This window comes from Vanellus vanellus (genome assembly GCF_965231255.1).
Source record: "Vanellus vanellus genome assembly, chromosome: Z".
NCBI lineage: Eukaryota > Metazoa > Chordata > Aves > Charadriiformes > Charadriidae > Vanellus > Vanellus vanellus.
Genome location: NC_138908.1, coordinates 85,765,239 through 85,786,979, shown reverse-complemented (window position 1 = coordinate 85,786,979; position 21,741 = coordinate 85,765,239). Strand labels below are relative to the sequence as shown.

Sequence of the window (21,741 nt, the reverse complement as noted above, 5' to 3'; positions counted from 1 at the left end):
AACACGTTCGCATCTCCACTGCTTTACTGAGGCTCATACCACATTATCGCAAACCTATTTCTCTAAATAATTTTCAAGTAGGATAACGCACAGAGGAGAAATACTCTGGAAAAGGGAGCGGGATGCTCTGGGAGCTCCGGTTGCTTCACCAGAGGACGCGTGCCAGCACCTCCTCCAGCAGTATCCAGGTGACACAGAGCTGTCTTCCTTGTTACTTAATTTTTATTGCCGCCCTTCCTATCTAGCACCTTCCCGGATTTCCAAACACGTGCCAGGGTGTCAGCTCGGCTGGATAACAGCAGTTTATCACCACTTTAAAGCTCTGTTATCCCACGAACACAGCACAATGTCATCGCCTGCCCCAGCCAGATCTCACAGCGAGCAGAGGGACACAGACCAACAGCAGGACACACGGACATAGGGAACTACTGATACCTTTGAGAGCCAGAAGCTGACCTCTCGGAGAGGGACTGGCGGGGAGACGAGGGACCACGGAGAAATACAAATTAATTTCTTTGCTGGGATGTCATCAGAGCAGCCGGGATGCCCGTTCCCACCCGGCCCTGCAGACACCCCATGGCTGCAATGCTCGGAGGAGGCAGCTCCCGCTGGGCAGGTTCGCTCCTCCGGAGCTTTTTGCAGAAGATCCTCGTTATATTCGTTGAAGTTCCCGGCGCTGCGGGAACCCCGAGGCAGAGATGTGCCCTTTGCCTTTGCGAGCGTGCGCGGGAAAACCTCGGGTTACCTTTGGAGGTTGGGAGACACCGCGAGTCCTCTCCCAGGCAGCTATTCCCTGAAACGGGGGCAAAGCATCCATGTCCCCAAGAGCGTCCTGTCCCCGGGCCAGCAACCCCCTCCCTGCTACGTGGAGGTGGTAGGAAGAGAGGGGCTCAGGCACAGCGGACCCCTGCCCATCCCAGCATCCAGCGCTGGCAACCCCACTGCACCCCGATATATATTAAAATAAATCTCCTAGCCCACAGGCCACGTTGCCCAAAGAGTGAGCTCAGCGTAAAACCACGCTGGTTTGAAGAAATCCCCCAAACCAGTGTATAGGGGCTGTTTTATACCGGTGGGAACGGTTTGACGGGTGGTTTTCAAGCCCTTCGCTGCATCAGGGCAAAGCCTGAGCCCCAACACCATCCCCGGCATCTGCTCAGAGGCCACTTCTCTGCCTGACAAAATGCCCATCCCACGCCCTGTGCCAACTTGGGGATGGGGGTGGGGGGATGATTTATAAGACCTCGATGGAGGCTGATGGATGGATCCTGCTTGCAAATCCCGCAGGAGGAGATGCCCGGCCTCGTAGCCCGGAGGAACGCACCAGGGACCAGCTGGATTTTGCCAGCCGGTTGCATTTCTATTTTAAGCTCTGCACATGCAACGTCTCCTCTTTAGAAGGCAGAGGTGCCGAGAGGGTCTATGGGAAGGGGCCAAATTTGCAACCAGGGATATAAGAGGAGGAAAAGCGGCCGTGGAGGCAAGCGCTGCTTCCTCCAGGCGCCGTAGCTGGAGAAATTCCGCTTGCATCCGAAACGAAGCCGCGCCCATTGGAACGCCAGCCTGCCCGCGGATGAATGAAACCAGGCAGGGATGAAAAAGCAGGCGGCTAATCCCGCTTGCTCTCCGGAGCTTCTCTGTGCAGGCGCTCCTGGTTTACATCAGTCCTAGGAGGGATTTTCCTGGGTGCCTGGGAGCTGGCAGCAGGATGCTTTCCCTCTGGGATGCTAAGAACTTTCTAGCGAGTACACACTTGGTGGTGCTTCACCACGGGGTGGGACCATCAACCTGCTGAGCTGGCTGTGGAGGGCTAGACGCCGAGGTTTGACTTCTGCTTCTCTGCAAGCCAGGACCGATGGATGAACGAAGCCCTGATGGCTTCCCCCATCCCCCAAACCTGCCCCTGAAGTGGAAGCCCCTGAGAGGGGCGGCACAGGGAAGCGGACAACCTTTGGGTGGACCTTAATGCACGCAGATAACTACAAATAGGTCCATGGGGCATTATAGAATCACAGAACAGTTTGGGTTGGAAGGGACCTTTGAAGGCCATCTAGTCCAACCACCCTGCCGTGAGCAGGGACACCTTCAACTAGATCAGGTTGCTCAGAGCTCTGTCCAACCTGACCTGGAATGTTTCCAGGGATGGGGCATCTCCCACCTCTCCGGGCAACCTGGGCCGGCGTCTCACCATCCTCAGCGTCAACAATTTCTTTGTTATATCTAGTCTGAACGTATTCTCTTTTAGTTTAAAGCCATTACCCCTCGTCCTATCGCTACAGGCCCTGCTAAAAAGTCTGTCCCCATCCTTCTTGAAAGGCTGAGGGACTTGGGTCTCCTTAGTCTGGAGAAGAGAAGACTTGAGGGGGGATCTTATCAACACTTCTAAATCCTTAAAGGGCGGGTGCCGGGGGGATGGGACCAGTCTTGGTTCAGTGGTGCCCAGTGACAGGACAAGACGTAACGGGCACAAACTTGACCATAGGAAGTTCCATCTCAACATGAGGAGGGACTTCTTTTGTTTGAGGGTGGCAGAGCACTGGCAGAGGCTGCCCAGAGAGGTGGGGGAGTCTCCCACTCTGGAGCCATTCCAAACCCGCCTGGATGTGTCATGTGCCACTGCTGTAGGCGCCCCTGCTCTGGCGGGGGGTGGGACTGGATGGTCTCCAGAGGTCCCTTCCAACCCCCACCAGTCTGGGATTCTGTGATTTCTTATAAGCTCCCTTTAGGCACTGGAAGGCCACAACAAGGTCTCCCCGGAGCCTTCTCTTCTCCAGGCTGAACAATCCCAACTCTCCCAGCCTGTCCTCCCAGCAGAGGTGCTCCAGCCCTTGGATCATTTTTGTTGCCTCCTCTGGACCTGTTCCAAGAGGTCGATGTCTTTCCTGAAACTGAGAACTCCAGAGCTCCAGTATGGCCAGAGATCTTGGCTTTCTCCTTTAAAAGAAAGCCAAAAAAAAAAAAAAATTAAAAAAAAAATAGAAAGATGGATGGATGCATGAAAACGCGGCGGGTGGGAGAGCACTGGGGGTCCTGCAGGCAACCGGCCAGATTCATTGTGGGATGGGTTTTCTCTTCATCTGCCCGAGAGACCGAACCACACGGGCAAGGAGGGAATCGGAGGAGTTAACAGACTCGCAGCCAGAGATATTCGTGGCACCCAGAGTTCGTGTAAAGTTTCATACCGGGACCCTTTTCTAAATTCTTTCGGTCATGGGAGAAAACATTGCAACTGTTTAGTCTGCAGGGAGGTGGTGGCTCTGGCCCAACACTCAACGGCGCTGAGCAAACATGCTGGAAAGCAAAGGGGCTGACAACCTTCTTATCTCCTCCGCCTGCTTTTCACCCTGTCTCTTCCACCGCCGTGGCCAAGCTTCCGATGGGCACCAAGGTACCGGAGCTCCCTGCTGGAAACGCAGCTCTGGGTTCCCTGGGATGGGGGACAAGAGACCACCGAAAGCCGGGATTTGGAGGTGAAGTACCAGTCTGCTAAAAAATGTTATTTACGCAAGAGAGCTCAGAAAAATCTTTCTCAGGGGCTAATATTTACAAATCTGATGAAGCCAGGGAGATTCTGCTGTAGCAAATACATTTGGCTATTTTTTAAAAATGGATGTAAAAGATGCATTAATCTTTTCTGCTCGTCCCCTGAAGCATGGAGGTACGGAAAATGTCCTACGCACCCCGTGTTACCTCCGAAGCTGCCCGTCCCCGCCGGAAAAGCTGAGATTCCGGAAAAGAGCTGCAGAAAACAACGTTAACCTGCCAAACCCCTCGATCCCTCCAAACTTTCTCTCTCTAAAGGGGTGCTCATGATTACCACGGCATATTTTGCAGCACATTGGCAGAGCGGCTGACTGCGAGAATCACCGTGTAAGACCATCGGAAAGTATAGCCTGGAATATTAAAGAGATGCAAAGAAATACACCTTACTCTTATTAACGAAGCAGAAATGGAAAGGTTTTGTTTTTCCAGCCTGACACTATCTCCTTAGCCGGCGCACGCTTTGCTCTCAACTCTCTTCGTTTTCAGTTCCTGCTGCTCCTGGACTGGTGGCGATATCGCTGGGTTTGGGTTCCCAGCGCTGCTGGAGATGCTCCTCCTAGCTCCTCTTTATTATAAAGTTAATAGGTAGAGCAATAGTAATTAAAAAAAAAAACAAAAAAAAACAAACAAAAAACAGAAAGAAAGAAAAGTGGAGGAATTTATCACCGGGAGGGGAAAAGGAAGCATTGGTTTCGGATGCTCGGCGAGGGGGGAGAGCATGGGGGAGATCCCGCGGGTGGCAGCACCGCTGATGAGAGCAGAGGATGCGTCCCGATGGGGTGACATCAGCCCGTCACGCATCGCTTGCTCCTGTCCTCAAGACTCGGATGCTGTGTTTTGTACCGGTATCAGCCCCGGCCAGGCATGGGACAAGGACCTGAAACAATTCTCATGCGTCTCATTCCTCACCCGCTGCTTATCCTCTGGCTCCTCTGCTCCCACCAAAGCCACTTCACACCATCATTTTGCATTTGCTTCTTTAAACGTCAGCGGCGGCTGTGCAAAACGATACCCTCGGGGGAGGTAAAGGGGATGTGGATTCCACGGCAGCGTTGATTCTCCAAATCCAGATTTTGACAGGTAGGTACACACAAAAATAGCCAGCAGTGAAAAAACTAAGCCTGAGCCTGGCCGGGGGGATGCTGAGGGTGCCCACGCTGTGACACCCACACTGCGGGTCCCACGGGACCATCCCTCCAGGGTACCACCGCAGCAGCCAAAATCTGCTCAGGGCAGCCTGTGCTTGAGCGTGTCAATCAAACCCACTTGGCTGGAAACCGATTTTGGTACAAATTATTCTGGCTCAGCTAGAAATCCTTAAAAAAAAAAAGAGATTTCCTACTAGCGAGCACAGCATCCCCTGTATCCCGTGTGCCCGCGGCCGAGCGATGCCAGGGATGGGCAAAGCATAAGCTATCCCATTTTCCCCCCTTCCCAGGAAAGAAAAAGGGGTTCTGCCCTCTCCAACGTCCTTCTACCCAAACCCCAGCTCCGGGATGACGCTGGCACCTGCGTCTGCTCTGGCCTTGGCTCAGGAGGTGATGTTCCCGACACCGGTGTGTGCCTCTGCCAGAAGGATGCTTCATCCCCTCGCAAAGTGACCGGGGGATATGAGGGTTTGCAGGATGGGTCCCGGGAAGGGTGATGCATCGCGGGATCCTAATGAACCTCCGAAAATCCTCTTCCCAGGCGGAGGGAACCAGCTAAGGGCAGGGCTGGGGATGGCAGGGTGACTGTGGGTACCGGCAAAAGGGATTTTCCAACCCCGCAGCATCCCGAAATCCCCACCTCGGGGTGGCTGCAGCAGCCTGAGCCGGATTTATGCCGGAGCAGGGAGGAGCAGATGGTCTGGCAGGAGGGTGCCTTAGGCCGGCTGAGTCCCTGGGCTGGCGGGAACGTGCTCCTGCATCCCGGGGTTGGATTTAAGCCTTCCAGGAGAAAACAGAGAGCCGGAGCTGAGTTCTTAATGCTGAAGTGCTCCCCCTGCTTCCAGAGCAGTGGGTGGAAGGGGGTCCTCAGGCATTTCCTCACCTCTCAGCCAATGGATACATGGATTTTAAAGCTTTTCTTTTTTTTTTTTTTTTTTTTCCTTTCTGCCTCTCCTACCAAAGTCCCAGGGGGACCCTGCGTGGCCCCCAGCATCCTCACCTCCCCAGCAATGACTGGGAGCAGCTTAGGCGCCCATCCCACCGGTATTCCAGCTGCCTGGATCTGGCCCAGAGCTGCAGGCAGGCTGCAGGCAGGCTGCAGGCAGGCTGCACAGTCTGCAGTCTCCACCTAGAGCCCGGCGGAGCCTCTGCTCCGCGTTGCCACCACGCCGCAGCCCATGCACAAGGTGTGCATGGGTCCCACCACCCAAAGCCCCTTGGTCTGAACTTGGCCGTGCTTTTAGCAGGCAGCAGAAGCAGGCAGCAGCAGGCAGCAGCTCAGCCAGGGATGCTCCTGACATTGCTCACCACCAACCTGTGGAGACCAAGAGGAACCTCCGCTGAGTCCCACCACCACTGGAAGATGCCCAGAGAGGGCATCCCACTGGGTAGCTGAGATGATGGGACACCAAGTACCAACCCCGAGGTGACACCATGCGATGGAGCAGGGACTGGTCCCCACCATGGCCTTGCAGCCTTGACCCCTCCAGGGTGAAAAGGAACCAGGAGAAAGCACACACAACCACAACTTATTTACAGAGTCAAGGTGACGGCTATTGTTTCATGACACACCTGAACATTGCAATATAAGATCTTACCAGAACATCGAATTCTAGTCAAATATGTCATTCTTTAAACTCCTAAGGCTTTTTCTTTCCTGGTTTTTTTTTTTTTTTTTTTTTTTTTTTTGGCAATATAGTCCTGCTTCCCATCAACTTTTCAACTCCATGATGCTCTGCTACTCAAAAATAAAGACCTTCTCTGCGCAGAGCTGCGAGCGCAGTTGCGTCGGATGGACTCCGACCCCCTTGGCATCCTCTGTGTACATCCAGCTGCAACTCAGCTCCTTGAGGGGCTGTGAGCCCCGAAACCCACCCCCAGGCTCGGGCTGAGGGATGATGTCCAGTGTAACTCCACAGCTGATTTAATTTGGGGTCCGGCTCAGCTATTCCCACCTCGGAGGGCTCCCCGTGCTTGTGGGGCACAGCTCCTGCCCTCATCCCCTCCTTCCTCTCGGTGGGAAACTATTGCCTTTTTTTTTTGCTCCCAACTGTTGGGTTAAACCCCTTTCTGAGCTCCATCAAATCCTCCCTCATCTCACCATCAGCCTCCGAGGAGGCGATGCCCGGCGCTCCCTCGCCTCCGCCACGTTCCAGCGTCATGGAAAGGTTGCGAAGGAGCAGGATGGCTCCGCTTGGGAAAAGCGGCAAGTTTAAAGCACGTAGCTCGATATTTAATCCGGGGCTCTCCAATAACTCACAGAGCCGCATGGGACCTGTCTGCCAGCGGCTCCCGTAACCTCGACGGCGAAGAGGTATTACTACGGGCAGACGGCGATGGCTTGGCCAGACTCACGGGTAACGACGGAGCCAGAGCTCTAATTGATGCTCAGCTCTGCCCTTCACCTGCTGGCGAGGGCAGGGTGCCAGCCCGCTCCCCAGGCTCCCTCTCCTGCCCGCTGCCGACACTCGCCTGGGTTACGTATGGCCCCGCCTGACTATGCAAAATAATAATAATAAAAATATTATAATCGCATAGTAAAAATAGAAAAATATTTAAAAGACTAAAATAGAAAGAGAAAAAAATTAATAATAAATAATAATAAAAATGAAATAATAAATACCCCGTTACAGAATTACAGAGCATATTCAGGGACACAACTGGAGCAAACAAGAGGGAACGTGTCTCCTTCCCGCTCCTCCTTTCTTCCATGCTTGAGAGCAGGAGGATGCAGGCAGCAGGGGATGCTCCTCAGAGCCACCCGTGGGGCTGCGCTCCCCGTCCCCCTCCAAGCCCCTGTATATACTACGTATATACGTGTATATGAATTTAGAATTACCTTTGAATTCCCTGGCTGTATAGAAAATAAATCCCATCTGCAAAGCTGCGTTTCGCAGGCAGCTTCTGCTGGTTGAGTCCCACCACGGTTTACAAAACCAGTACAGCACTGTCAACGTCAGCGCAGAAATGTAAGGAAAAAGGTTTCTAAGCTCTGCAAGTCTCTGGAAACCCCCAAATGAAGGTGTTTACACAAGGGCAGCATCATTTGCTATTTCTCTGCTTGGGCTGGGTTCCTGTGGGGTTGGTAGAACCCGTGCACACATCAGCTCTGAGGTTCACCACCGAGATGTCCCTCATCCCCCAGGCTGAGGGGGCTTTCCCCATTCAATCACCACCTCACTTGGGAAGAGTTCATCAAACTCTTCTGGAAGAGGAACCAAAGTTCCTGTGGGGCTGGTAGAACCCATGCACACATCAGCTCTGAGGTTCACCACCGAGATGTCCCTCATCCCCCAAGCTGAGGGGGCTTTCCCCATTCAATCACCACCTCACCTTGGGAAGAGCTCATCAAACTCTTCTGGAAGAGGAACCAAAGGCAGTAACGTTGGGCTCGTGCAACGATTAAAGAGACGGATGCGGTGCTGCTCCATGGAGCTGAGCGTGTAAACCCTCATCACCGTGGCACTCAAGACAGACATATTTCTGGCCTTGGGGTTTGCTCCAGGGACCTCAGGACCTTTTTTTCCCCCTTAAATGCCACCTATCCTTCAGTGAAGCAACCTCTCTCATGTTTCTTGGGCAATGAGTCTTCCAAGACAAGCGGTACCACTGTGTTTTCTGCGCATGAACTGGACCATCTGTAATTAAATTGAATTAAAAACAGCCACGAAACGAGGGTCAATGGGTTTTGCAGTCAATGCTGGACATGGCGTAGAGGTCAGATGCTCTCCAGCCGTGCTCAGATCCTCCTGCCTCTACCTCTGTTAAACCACAAACCGTTCCTCGCCAAAGATCCAGACCTTAATTATGTTAAGGGGGGAAAAAATTGGCCTTTCAGCATTAACCATGTGTACTGTTTCCATGTCCCAATTCCCACAGTATCCACCCGCATTACCACCCTCGGTGTCTTCATCCTCAGAACCCCTATGATGCAGAAAGGGCTGCTATCACTGGGACGTTAAGTCGTTTACCCAGAGGAAGAGGAAACCTACGGGAGAGGAGGGATTTAAGCTCATTCCTCCCAAATCCTCGTGCGGCGCACGGTAAACACTTCCCTTTGCACACCGATTTACCGAAGGGAATCAATCAATTCTCCAGTACCTCATGCCACAACATCTACATCCCGTGAAGGGATTAAATCTAAATTCTTCTCTTCCATCCTCCACCTGGGCTGACAACAATGGAGTTTTGGCCACCTTCCTTGTTGACCCCCTCCAGAAGTGGTCACGCCGACCGTCTCAAGCGTGACCTCTGCCAAAAATCACAGGATTCGACTCAAATTTCTACAACCAGAGCAAAGCACAGCACTGAAGCAAGGAAGGACCATTCATGGGGCATCAAGAGATTAAACGAAGATGATGGAGCAACCCTGCATGGGAATGCGATAGGGTATGCATTAGGGTGTGCAGTAGGGTATCGATTAGGGTGTACATTAGGGTGTGCATTAGGGTATGGATTAGGGTATGCATTAGCGTATGCCATAGGGGATGCAAGAGGGATTGCAATAGGGTACGCACTAGGGTGTGCCATAGGGTGTGCATTGGGGTGTGCACTAGGGTATACCTTAACGTATGCATTAGGGTGTGCAATAGGGAATGCAATAGGGTATGCATTAGGGTGTGCAACAGGGTATGCATTAGGGTATCCAATAGGGTACGCAATAGAGGATACATTAGGGCATACATTAGGGTATGAATTAGGGTGTACCATAGGGTATGCAACAGGGTATGCAATTTGGTATACATTAGGGTATGCATTAAGGTATGCCGTAGAGTATCTCATAGGGTATCCAACAGGGTATCCAATAGCGTATGCATCAGGGTACACAATAGGGCATCCAATAGGGTACCCAATAAGGTATGCAACAGGGTACGCAATAGGGTATGCTGTAGGGTATTAAATAGGGTATGCTGTAGGGTATGCAACAGAAATAGCCCTTCTCCACCGGCACCAAGGCATTTCCAACTGCAGGGACGTACCAGGCGCTAGCTCTGGCTGCACGCCGGGGCGCGCTCTGCAGCGGGCTCTGCTGCTCTGTGTCGAGATGTGCATTTCGCGGTGCCGGGGAGTTGTTTTCCCGCCCCCCTCCCCCCCCCCCCCCCCTTTATTATTAAAAGAAGGTATCAGCCTTCTGTTTGATGTGCTGTTGGCCGCGGTTGCTAAGGGGAGCAGTGTACAATTACAGCCCCAGTGATGTCCACTCTAATAATACACTTGGCTCTGCATAGCTCAGATGCAGACACAGCTCTGCTATAAAGAGCACGGCCATTTCAACAGAGGAATACTCCAACTTATGTTACATGTGAAGAGTTTGCGGCACATTGCTTAATACCCCCCGCACCGAGAAAAAAAAGCACTGCAGCCTGGACACGCCAGTGAATGAAACTACGAGAAGCAAAAACCTCTTTCAGGAGACTTACTTGCAATTTATTAATTAAGAAGGTGAAGAAAGGGGTGAAGAAACCATATATGTGTCCACCAAGATGTTCTTCCACACCTCCATCCTCCCAAGCTCCCTGGGACCAGTTCGGCCAAGTCCATCCCGAGGGCTCGCGCAGCCCAAAATTGCTCCTTGTACCAAACTCAATGAGCAGATAAACAAACCCAATTAACACCCCGCCAAGCGGCGAGCCCCCGCGTGGCAGCATCTCCCAGAGCTCGACCGGCCGCCCACCCCACGACTCCCCTTTCCGCGTCTCCCTTCAGCATCCCGAAAGGTTCGCAGCACCCAAATTCACGACTCGGCCAAGATTTGGGACCAAAACACAGAGCAAGGGATAAATTCAAACCAGAAATTTTCCCCGACAGATCCTCTTAGAGCCTGAAATGGTGCAACGCCGGGCGGGGGGATGCTCTGTAGAGGAGCTGCAGACGGGGAGGGGGGATGATGTGACAGCATTCCTGCGCTACGGCGCTGGGATTTGTTTTGGGATCAAAACAAGTCCTCCGAGATAAGCTGCGAACATGCGCAGCCCCTGAGCGCGAGCACCTTGTCAACAGCTGAAAATATGAGAGGAGACGGGTTAAAAAAGCCTGTTCTGTGGAAAAAACCCTCACTGCTTGTTTAAGGTCCGGCGGGGTATAGGGATGCTGTCTATAGGTACTGGGATGCGGGTAGGGTGGCTCAATGGGTTAACGCATTAATTTCTGAGATCCTCTGGTGGGGCTGAGCTGTTGCCATCGCGGTCCCAAGAGAAAGGGACAAACAAGCCCCTACAAAACAGGAGCATCTGCTGGGAGCAGATGGGGGGGGTGAGCGGTCCAGCCCCAGGCGCCAGCAGCACGGGGAGGGCGGGGGGGGGGGATCACGTTGATCCCGATTTATCACACCCCGGCAGAGTAATTCCCCAGCTCGCCGGTGCCCAGCGAGCCGAGCTCCTTACGTCCGGGGATCAGATTAGTCTGAAAGGTGCTAGAGAGACATAAATCCAGCTCTGAAGCAAGCGTTTTATTAAAGGTTGTTTGTTTTGGTTTGTTTTGTTTTTTTAATTAATGGTAAGTTATCTAGAAATGGCTAATGGAAAATATCTGATGGTGGAGGGGCCGGGACTGGAGCTGAGTAATGTTATATCATCAACCATATATAGATATCAATATATCATATTGATATTGATATATCGACATTGTATCATCAGCAATATATCATATCGATATATTGATACATCAATGTGGTACCCATATTACTCCATAATATCCATATATTATCCAATACACCGTATTGCTATCAAGAATATATCACTTAGCAATACCATCAACCCCCTTATTTCACATCAAGGCATCTGCAACGAGTCTTTTGGGCTTCATACCTGGGTCTGCCTCCAACCAGGGGTGTAAAGCCTGAATGCATCACAAAAATTCCCAGTTGAGGGCTTGACCAAAGCACTGCATGAATCTGTGTGAATGCATCCCATTATTTTAGTTGGGAAAAGCAACCGTGCTTGGAGAAAGTCAAAATCCTTTACTATCAGAAAGGAAATGTTAAATTATTTAATTTCACATAGCGCTTTGCTTTTGACCTGTAGTGATCTGACACCTTTTGCCCCATCAAGACATTTTTTAAAAGATGTGCAGTTCGGAGCTGAGCAAATCCCTTTTGCATATTTTTCTATGCTCCAGCACATGAACTCAGTCACCCGCACACTCTGCTCGGTCTTTGCATTTCATTTCTTCCCAGCTTTCCACAACGGACATCATGCTCCCATCACACCGAGATGGGCTACATGTTCCTGGAAAGCACTTTGGGACTCTCTGGAGATACGAGATATATTATTTATCCTACATTCATGCTATGAAGAGCTGAATATGAAGCCGGTTATTATCACACATGATGCTGCAGTATAAATCAGTCTACTGGGTCCGTTGGTAGGGGTGGAAAGGCTGAGGCAAGAGAAGAAAGCAAGTTGGAAGACTCTTCCCTAACCCAGAAGGACTCCCATCACCCTCATTTTTTGGATAACACCCCACTGCTCCCTGGCCATCACTCCTGGATGCTATTTTTGATTTCTTAGCATCGCTCAGCCAAACGGGGCAAGACACGAGAGTGACCTGGCATGGGAAGAGCGGGATGTACGGAGGGTTTAGAGCCCCCTCCAATCCCTCGCTGCTAAATCTGGGACTGTGGCTGGCCGCAATTTCTCTCCTCCTGCTCTATAATCACTTTGGACATAAATCGATTGGAAAAAAATCACCGCCTGGTTACACGCAATGGGCAGATGTGTGTGTTGCCCAAGGGCTTTGCAGGGGAGCGGAGGAGTGGGCACGGGGAGAGACACTGGGTTTGATACGCACCCAGAGCAATAACAGAAGCAAAACCTGACCTGTGACTTCACAGAATTATCTTAGGTTATGTTAAATATTGATTTACGTTATATTATTTTGCTCCTTATTTCCCTGCTTGCTGTGCTGCCCCAAAACCAACTCGGCCCGCACAAGGTACAGGCAGCCAGGCCCAGGGACGATCTCCAACAAGAGCGAGAAGGGCAAGAAGATGTGTCAAAGACTGGAGCGACGCTGAGCACCAAAGGTGCGGAGAAGAGAGAAATGAAACGAGAGCTTTGTACGTACCGCAGATGACACGTGTGTGTGAAGGAAAAGCCAAATGGAAACGCACATTAAATTAAGGATGGAAATTCTGAGTTTCAGCAATACATGTCCTATCTCCAGAGAGGCAGAAAGACAGAGGTCCACATGACACCTTCTCCAGAAAGCCATCCCCACCTTTGACGGTGGCAATGCAGTAAAACATGCTGCCCCCAGCAGACCGTGGGCAGTTGACAACAGTCCCGTTTCCCCATCACCCACTGTTATCATGGACCAGTTATCAGAACCATTGCTTTTTTCTCCCCCTTAACTTTGCTGTCGCTGATGGTTTTGGAGCAGAACAATCAACCAGTGCTGCGTATACCAATGAACAAGTCACCCAGAATATAATTAGCAAATACACAAATGATTTAAGTCTGGGTTGCAATCAAAAACCAGGCGCGAGCCCTTCAGCCAGGTGATGCAACCAACAGCCTACTCAAGGATCATGACTTAACTTGGTATCTCCGGTGCTGAGATGGACTTCACCGGCAAAGACCCCTCCACTGTAAGACCCTCCAAGTTCACTTCTCTTCACGCCATGGGGATGCAGCCGCAAGCAACCCACTCATTTCACAGATGGGCCCTGGTGCGAGATACCATAATTCCACGTACAGCTGGTGAAATGGGAATGAAGAGTAACGTGACAATGCTCTCAGTGCCACGTTATCTACGGTAACCACTAAAGATGTGCACAGACAAACTTCCAGGTATACTTCTGTTGTCCTCTCATCAACTGGCTTCAAAAGGAATTTGGTAACACCTCAGCTCCTGTCCAAATGCACAGCAAGATCAAGCGGAGTGAAGCTGCAGGCATCTAACCAACTAATTTTATCTCATTACCTGCAACATGTTGAGGAGCAGACTCCGGAATTTGGTTCCTTCCACCATGAAAAGGGCCATTTTGTCACAGAGCTTGGCTGCTGTGGAAGCAAAGCTGCGGTCCGTCACTGCTTTCTGGTAAATGGTCTTGACTATCTCCCCCAGCATCTCCTCAGAGTTGGTAGAGTTCTGGGCTTCCTCCATAAAGGTGGTGAGCTTGGAGTCAACGTCACTGCTGTTGTTCCTCATGCTGTTGAGGATTTCAATTAATTTGTCCATTTTGTTCTTTTCGGGATTGGTGGTTTCCACCGTGACTTCGTCCTGGTCCGTGAAAAGGGAAAGACAAGGCATCTGTTACACAAGGAAAAAACAGACATATCAGCCCTTGTCCTTCCACAAACAGCAAAGAGGGGAGGGGATTGGGGAGACATATAAACAAACAGACATAGAAAAATCAAAGCATCTTTTAGAAGCACAACGGTGTCATCTCAGCATCGAAAACCACAAGTGAATAAGTCCAGCCCCAGAAACATTCTCTTTCTCCATTTCCCACAGCACTTAATCCCCGAGTTCTCCCCCTCGGCTCAGAGAGAAGATGTACTCGATGGTCCTGAGCCAGGAAGCCAAGGTCAGACCATTCCAGACTGGCTTTGGCATCTTGGATAGGTTTTTTGGGGTCTCTGTAACATGGTGATAATGGACATTTTTTTGTCTCTATTTTGAAAGTCCATTGACGTTTGCAAAATGCTCAGATAACAATCCTACAAAAATATCTCCTTTTTAAATATATATTTAATGCTCTAAATTGAGATCACATGATCCCGGCATCAGAAAAACTTCTAACTTTTCCATGTCTTGACTGTTACACCTCTCGCTTCACGTCACTCCCATAGAATTTATTGCTTCTTTTCAACATTTAATTATGCATTTGTCCCTTTCCCCCACTGTAAAGCATTCATCCCACTCGCTGTGCTCTGCTCCCTTCCCTTCTCCTCCTGCAATCTTAAAATGTGCTACACAATACAAACCCGCAGCAATTTTTTGGACAACCCCAATGCCAACTGGTAGTTGGAGTTGTCCAAAACTCCCATCAGGAGACCAGTTGTGTTGACTACACCCACCCAAGAGTGGGTGCTTATGTGATGTGTTTCTTATAAGACTATAAATTCGCAAGGCGAGCGTTAAAATGAATACTGTGAAAGTCCCCTCTATATTCCCATCGCTTTAAAGAACATAAAAATAACTAACAAAATCAAAATCTCTTCCTCCCCCTCAGGCCGCATACATAAATAGTAAATGAACATGCATTCAAAGGTATACATTTCCAACACGCACTCCCATGGAATTGTATATGTTCAGGTTATTTTTGCTACGTATTTTGGAAATCTCATTGGAGATACCCTCACGGACGCATTTTCCAGTCGGACAAAAGAATCTCAAGAGAAAGAATGTGAGTTTCACAGGGGACAAATGCAGATATAATCTCCGAATTCCTCCGAAATCTGAGGCCGAATATTGTTTCCAAAAAGGATTTCTTCTCCGTCACTTGCATGCAATAGATTTGTTATTGTTGGGTTGTTGGAAGGAAGGGGGAAAGATAAGGGCGTTTCAATTCATTGCTGAGATAAATGGATATCAACTTTTAAGTAACTGACTCCAACTATTCAGCACTCAAAAGTCAAAGCTCTGTAATTGTGGAGACAAATTTCCTTTTTTAGACCTCCTTGCAAAGCAGATGAGCTCTGCAGACACGGAGGCAGTCAGTTGGGATCAGCCGCTGGGGAAGGAGTCCTCACGTCGCAGCTCACGTGTGCACCAGCCTTCCCCAAGGGTCTTTGCGTGGGTAGGTGGAGAGTTCCCAGTCCTTCTTGGAGAACTCAAGCTGGTAGCAACCTCAACCAAGAAGTCAATCTAAGAGTTTTAGCATTGTGTCAACAAAAGGCCTCCTGAAGAAGCACAACGACACTTCACGAGGAGTGTTGGCACTGGGGGATTAAGATAAGTTGGGTGCGTTCATGGAAAGGTCCCTTCAGCCCACCCCACCCTTTGTATGGAGAATGGCCAACAGCCAGACTCTTGGAAAAAGGGAAACCCAACATTTCCCTGAGAAATAATACCTTTTCTTTTAGTCTCCTCCTCAGCCTGTCTTTGGAAGACTGAAGCAAATTGACCTTGGGTCTTTCCCCAATGCGCTCGTGAATACTGTCTTTCCGCTTGGTCTCTGACTCTTGGATATACTGCTGAGACTGCTTCTCCACAGTCTCCTGGCCTCGCTGCGTCTCCACGGGAATATGCACCGTGCAGACAGAGGTGTCCTCGATTTTCAAATTCTCAGTCTCTTTGGCGTTTCTGTGCGTTTCTTTGTCGTTGGGTGAGTGTTTCTGGTTGTGGTGCCATCTCCGGTTCTGGCTGTAGCCGTGGTGGCCCGTCCTGCCTGAGGAGTGAGGGGCCTGGCCTCCTTGGTAGAGTTTCTGGTGGTCCCTGTTGTGTTTGGTGCCACCTTGCTGATGATCTGCGTGCTGCTGAGGCTTGTTCCCACCGGGAAGTCTCTGTTGTCTCCTGGAAAAGTCAAACGAAGTCATTAGTACACCCTTTCCTGCATGGTCCTGTTTGGTCAACACATCTTCTATCCCATCAAACAGCCTGGCCCTTGGTGGGGGGGTTCTGTGGGTCTCCCTACCACAAAAGGAGAGCAAGTTTCTCGGCGTCTAAGGCAACCTAATACCAACTCATGTCCCTCAATCTCTTTCAATAAAAGGCATATGTCAGCTGAAAGTTTTCATGAACACTTAAGAGAACTCATCTTTGGTTCCCAGCAAAATCTCTCCCAGGTTTTTGTGGTTTTTGTGTTGATTCCCTATTAAACCAGGGAAGACCTGGTTAGTCCCAGCTCAGCAGCGGGAAGTCCGGCAGGCAAGAAATATCAGGAGATTTTTTTTTTTTCTGAAGATCTAAGGAGCTCCCAATACACCTGGCCTGCGGCATTGCTTGCTCCTCTTGCTTGCCACCTCTGCTGTACCAACATGACATTGGTTTGTAGTCCATCATTTTAAGCGTATCGGGGATTTCTAAGAGAGCAAAAAAAGCTAAAAAGCAAATCACCAAGTAAAAGAGGTGCCCACACCAAGTGGTTTTGTTTGGCCTTTCTTTATGTGTGTCCTTCATCATTGACACACTGGAAGAGAACGTGCATATGGATGAAGAAGCTGAGGACCACACGTGGCTTCGGCAGCATGGGGAGCCAGGACCATCACCTCCGGATAGGAGGTTGGATGAATATGGCTCCAAGCGGATACCATGGAAATTCAACAGGCACAAAGAGGAGGAATTGCCAGCAAATGGTTTGCTCGAGGGACTACAGTGGCTCACAAGTGGTGAGCAAGTCCCTGTGTGCTGGCCGTAACCGGTAGCTGAGATGGCAGGTCCCCAAAAAACCAACGGTTGAATGGAAGAAATGCTTTGGCAGCCTCGGACACTTTAGATTTCCACACAGGCTGCAGCGTGGCTCTCCCCAGTGGAAAAGGCTGAGCTGGCGTGCCGTCATCGAGGATGCAATTAAGATGGAGATGGTCCTGGCATCAGCTGCCGTCACCCGGGACGGTGCAGGACCGGCCCTAAGCGCGGCGGCAGCTCCCTGCCTGCTCGCTGCCTTTTTAACGCTCAGTATTGGCTCTGAGAGCACACGGGATGCTTTGACTCTCGGCTCCTTACAAGGCTGCTGGGAGCAGCGCCGGAGGTTCGCAAGGGACATCTCCCCAGCATCGTCCCCTGAAAGAGGGAAACAACCGTGAGCGCTGCGGTGACCACATCCATCATAATCCCCCTGCTCAGCCTCATCCCTTACTCCGAACCCCCGCCTCCCTTCGGATAAACAGCAGCGTTTATTTTAAACCCGTCGCATAGCAATTAATTTTATTTTCATCATCTGCACCGCTCGGCTAAATACATTCGGACGAAGGAAGCGGCCATTCACAAATACATTTCAATGGTCAGCGGCTAAACAGCCTCCAACCCTGCCTGCCAAAGCCATCTGCCCGTCAAATCTGTATTCCTTGGCATCCCCAGGAGTTAAAACCTATTTTCCGAGGCCAACTGGCTCTCAACCATAAAGAGCGAGGGCTCGCGTTTGGCGAAGGCAGGACGAAGAGGCTTGTTCGCGGTGGCAGTGGAAGGAATTTGTGTTTAGTCTCAGACCACCGGATCCGGTTTTCTGAGATATTCAACATGTTGGTTATTTTTTTTTTTTTTTTTTTTTTTAACAAGCTGAATGGCAGGGAAATAAAAAAGGGAGATGGGGGAAAGCTTTCCTGTTTGCTGGAGCTTACAAGCATTTTATGAGGACAGATTCTCCACATCAAGTTTTCCTGGCATTTCTTTGTTTCCTCTCGGTAACGCAATCACATAAACCGCTTTGTAAAGAGCGACGCTTATTAAAAGGGGGAATGTCAAAATAAAAGTTAGTTAAAACCCTTATCTATTACCGAGCCCTCACATGCTTAAGCGTGCAAGAGTTTTGCTGATATAATTCGGCGTTTTGCTTTCTGTGGTTTTGCTCTCCTCTCAAACATCCCAGTTTAACTGTTTTGGGTGCGCTTTCAGCCTCGGGTTATAAGCCAGACAGGCTGCTAACTGCATTTATGTCGCAAATAATGCGGAGAAATGATAAAAGTCGTACACAGACACAGCTTAAATTTAAGCAGAGGCAAGGCAGGACGGCTGGAAATGAGCTGGGAACCAACCGCTGCTGTAAATTCCCGCAAGAAACGCATGCGGGGACCTTTTTTTTTTTTTTTTCCCTAAAGACATAATGATATTATAAACCAAACTGTTTCTGTTTAAGGGCTGTGAAAGAATAAATAATAAAAAAAAAAATAAAAAGAAGTTTAAGATTTAAAAAACCCCACTTAAGCCAATGTGGAATGTGCAAGATTGTTTGGTTTGGGGCTTTTGCAATAAGACGGGGGAGAGGACGGGCAGCTCTGTCCCCGTAGAGGAGAGCTAAAAGGCAATACCCCCACGGCAAAGGGGCAGAGCAAACACAAACCAAAGCTCTGCAGTCACCGACCACAGGAGAGAAACCACCAGAGTTAAAGAAGTTAGGGAAAAAAAAAAATTGCAAGAAATAAAAGGCAAAGGAAGGAGAATGGCAAACAAGAAGCAACGTCCGTGACTTGGCAGCAGACGGGGGTCCAGACGATCATCCAGCATTCAGGCAAAGACTTGTTGTGTGCTTTTATCTTCCCAACACCCCAGCGAAGAAGAAAAGCCAAGAAGAAATAGGACTCTGCGGCGAAGAAGAGCCAAAGCGGGGAGAACGGGGCCCAGATCTTAAAACTTTTTCTGACTGCTGAGCATCGAAAAGCCGCGGAGGTTGGGATTTCCTATCCTCACTCTCAGGTGTGATTGAGATGTTGGGGATGTGGAGAGCCCCAGGAAGGGGCAAGATGGGGACAAGGGCACCCCACCACACGTACCCGCTGTGGCTTGAGTTGAGAGAAATGACCTCGTGCTTGGTCAAGGGCAGAAGAGGTGAGATGGTGGCTTGGGGTGACCTGCCAAGCTTAGGGAACCAGATCATGTAGGAACCCAAATGCACTTCCCAGCCCAGGGTGTTAGGCTTGCGATGCCAAAGGGAGGAACAGCTGAAGCTTGAATCACATAGCAACATCTCTGAGATGCATCAGAAGAAGTGTGGCCAGCAGGTCAAAGGAGAGGATTCTGCCTCTCTACTCTAATCTGGTGAGACCCCACCTGGAGTACTGCCTCCAGCTCTGGAGCCCTCAACGTAACGAAAGAAGGACATGGACCTGTTGGAGTGGGGCCAGAGGAGGCCACGAAGATGATCTGAGGGCTGGAGCACCTCTGCTAGGAGGACAGGCTGGGAGAATTGGGGTTGTTCAGCCTGGGGAAGAGAAGGCTCCGCGGAGACCTTATTGCAGCCTTCCATTCCCTAAAGGGGCTACAGGAGAGCTGGGGAAGGACTTTTTACAAGGGCATGGAGTGATAGGACCAGGGGGAATGGCTTCAAACTGGAAGAAGGTAGATTTAGTTTAAATATTAGGAAGAAATTTCTCACTCTGAGGGTGGTGAGCCCCTGGCGCAGGTTGCCCAGAGAAGCTGTGGCTGCCCCATCCCTGGAGGTGTTCAAGGCCAGGTTAGACGTGGCTTGGGCAACCTGGGCTGGTGGGAGGTGTCCCTGCCTGGGGCAGGGGGGTTGGAACGAGATGACCTTCAAGGTCCCTTCCAACCAAAACCATTCTACGATTCTATGAAAAGGGAGAACTCACCCCAGAAAAATGCTGTAGCTACTGGGAAATCCTTCTTCTGTCCCTCTCTGCTCATCCTTTGGTCTAAGGACATGGCGCCTTGCAGGTGACCCTACTTCAGCTACAAGAAAAAGCATCTAGACAGCACAACGGTCTCTTACCTCTTGACTCTGTTTAATGTTAAATAACTATTTTCACTTCAAAGGCCAAATTCTGCTTCAGCTCAGAACTCTCCCTGACTTCAGTGGGACTGGGAATTCGGCCATCAGTCAACGTGGACACTAAAGACACGTTCAGAGTCACAAGAAAACTGCAGAAGTACTAAAACCCAAGGGGAGACAGTGAGGGTTGCCAAGCTGGAAATAGGATGGTATCGCTTCTGCTGTCGTTTCTCCACCCTTTTTTTTTTTTTTTTCATTTAATTAACTAAACGAGATACCTTTCAACAGAATTTAGATCTGACAAATGTCTGCTCTGTCGGAGGAGCCTACACAAACAAATCTGAGGCTTCAGCTGTCTCGGTGATTACCAGCCTACGTGCTCAGAAATACGGGATTCCTACAAGTTTTTACTACATCGTTTCATCCCAAGGAAAGAGGCTGGAAGGCAAAAGGCTGGGGAAAATAACTCCAGACACGTGCACAGCTGTGGTCTAAACCACAGTTGCTCTGTCCTGTCAGCCCTGCTCATATCCCCCCAAGCGAGACAAGTCCTCCGAGAGCCCCCATCGTTTGTCTGGCATGTGGAGAGCCGGAAGACAACGTGGGGTTACATTCTCCTGGTGGTCGCACAGAGATTTGGTTCGGCAGTTCCTACAAATACCAAGAGGTAAGGAGCTACATCTCTGATGGCACTCGAGACATTTACCCCGTGGTGCAAAGCCAAACATCCGGCCAAACAGACTGAGATCCCATCTGTGGGCTCAGGGATGGAGTGCTCTGCACATCCTGGCTCTTGCTTTTGAAGAACCTGCCTGGACACCATGCTTGTCCTCAGTCCCACGGGACAAACCCTTCTGGGCACGCTAAGCTCCTCAGAGGGGAGGGATGCTGGTTTTGTCCTAGTGGGCATGGCCAGGGCCACCCGGCAATTAACAACTAATACGGACTTGTAGCCGCTCGGGCAAGAAGTTGAGAACAAAGAGCGGTGCCATGGCCAAGGTCAAACCTTCTGCTTCCCCTTCATCCTCCTGGTGAATGAAAACATTCCTCACTGCATTTTGCGGACAGAAAATTTCTCTCTATCCTTTCTTCTGCCCAGGCAGGACCTCGTTCCTGTACCAGGAGCAGACCCAGGAATATGATTCTAAGTGTCTGGAGCATCTCATGATCAACTTTGCTACTACCACGACTTATGATTAATCGGCAATTGCTGTTACAAGGGACAGATCTGCTGCAGAAACGGACTCTGTGGGACCTTCTACCCCCATGAGGATTCCAGATCCCATTTATCCATGGCACCTCCCAAAGCTGGAGGTGTAGAGCACCCAAGAATCACAGCGACAGCACCTGCAAACGGAGGATAGGCAGGGCTGGCTCTATGGGATGAAGAGCCACCTCTCCCCACCTTCTTTTTGAAAATCCCACAGTAATTTTCCAGTGAGAAGGGAGGGAAATTCAATAAAACTCTTAAGAGTCACCACTGAAAGAGTTAAATTCACAGAGATGGGTAGCAACTGGGTTCTGCTCCGCTGTACTAGCTAGCTCAGCCTGAAAAGGGAAAGGACAGGAAGAGGAAAAGTCCTCTGAAATGTCCCCTGAAGAAACCAATTTCTCCAGGCACAGCCTTTTTGAACTAAGCACATTCCAGCCAGATCAGCTGCTTCACCTTGCGGGATGCAGCTCCACAAATAACGGGACTGGCACCCCCGAGCAGGCGCTACT

General features: G+C 50.3%; 1 protein-coding gene across 1 annotated transcript in view; it reads right to left on the bottom strand.

Moving 5' to 3' along the window:
* The window catches only part of CTIF (cap binding complex dependent translation initiation factor), a 152,368-nt gene that overhangs the window by 24,957 nt on the left and 105,670 nt on the right, over positions 1-21,741 (bottom strand). The window contains exons 9-10 of the mRNA XM_082497404.1: positions 15,710-16,151; positions 13,614-13,943 (exon numbers count right to left, since the gene is read on the bottom strand). Coding sequence (XP_082353530.1) covers positions 13,614-13,943; positions 15,710-16,151 — 772 coding nt within the window. The remainder of the gene's footprint in view (positions 1-13,613; positions 13,944-15,709; positions 16,152-21,741) is intronic.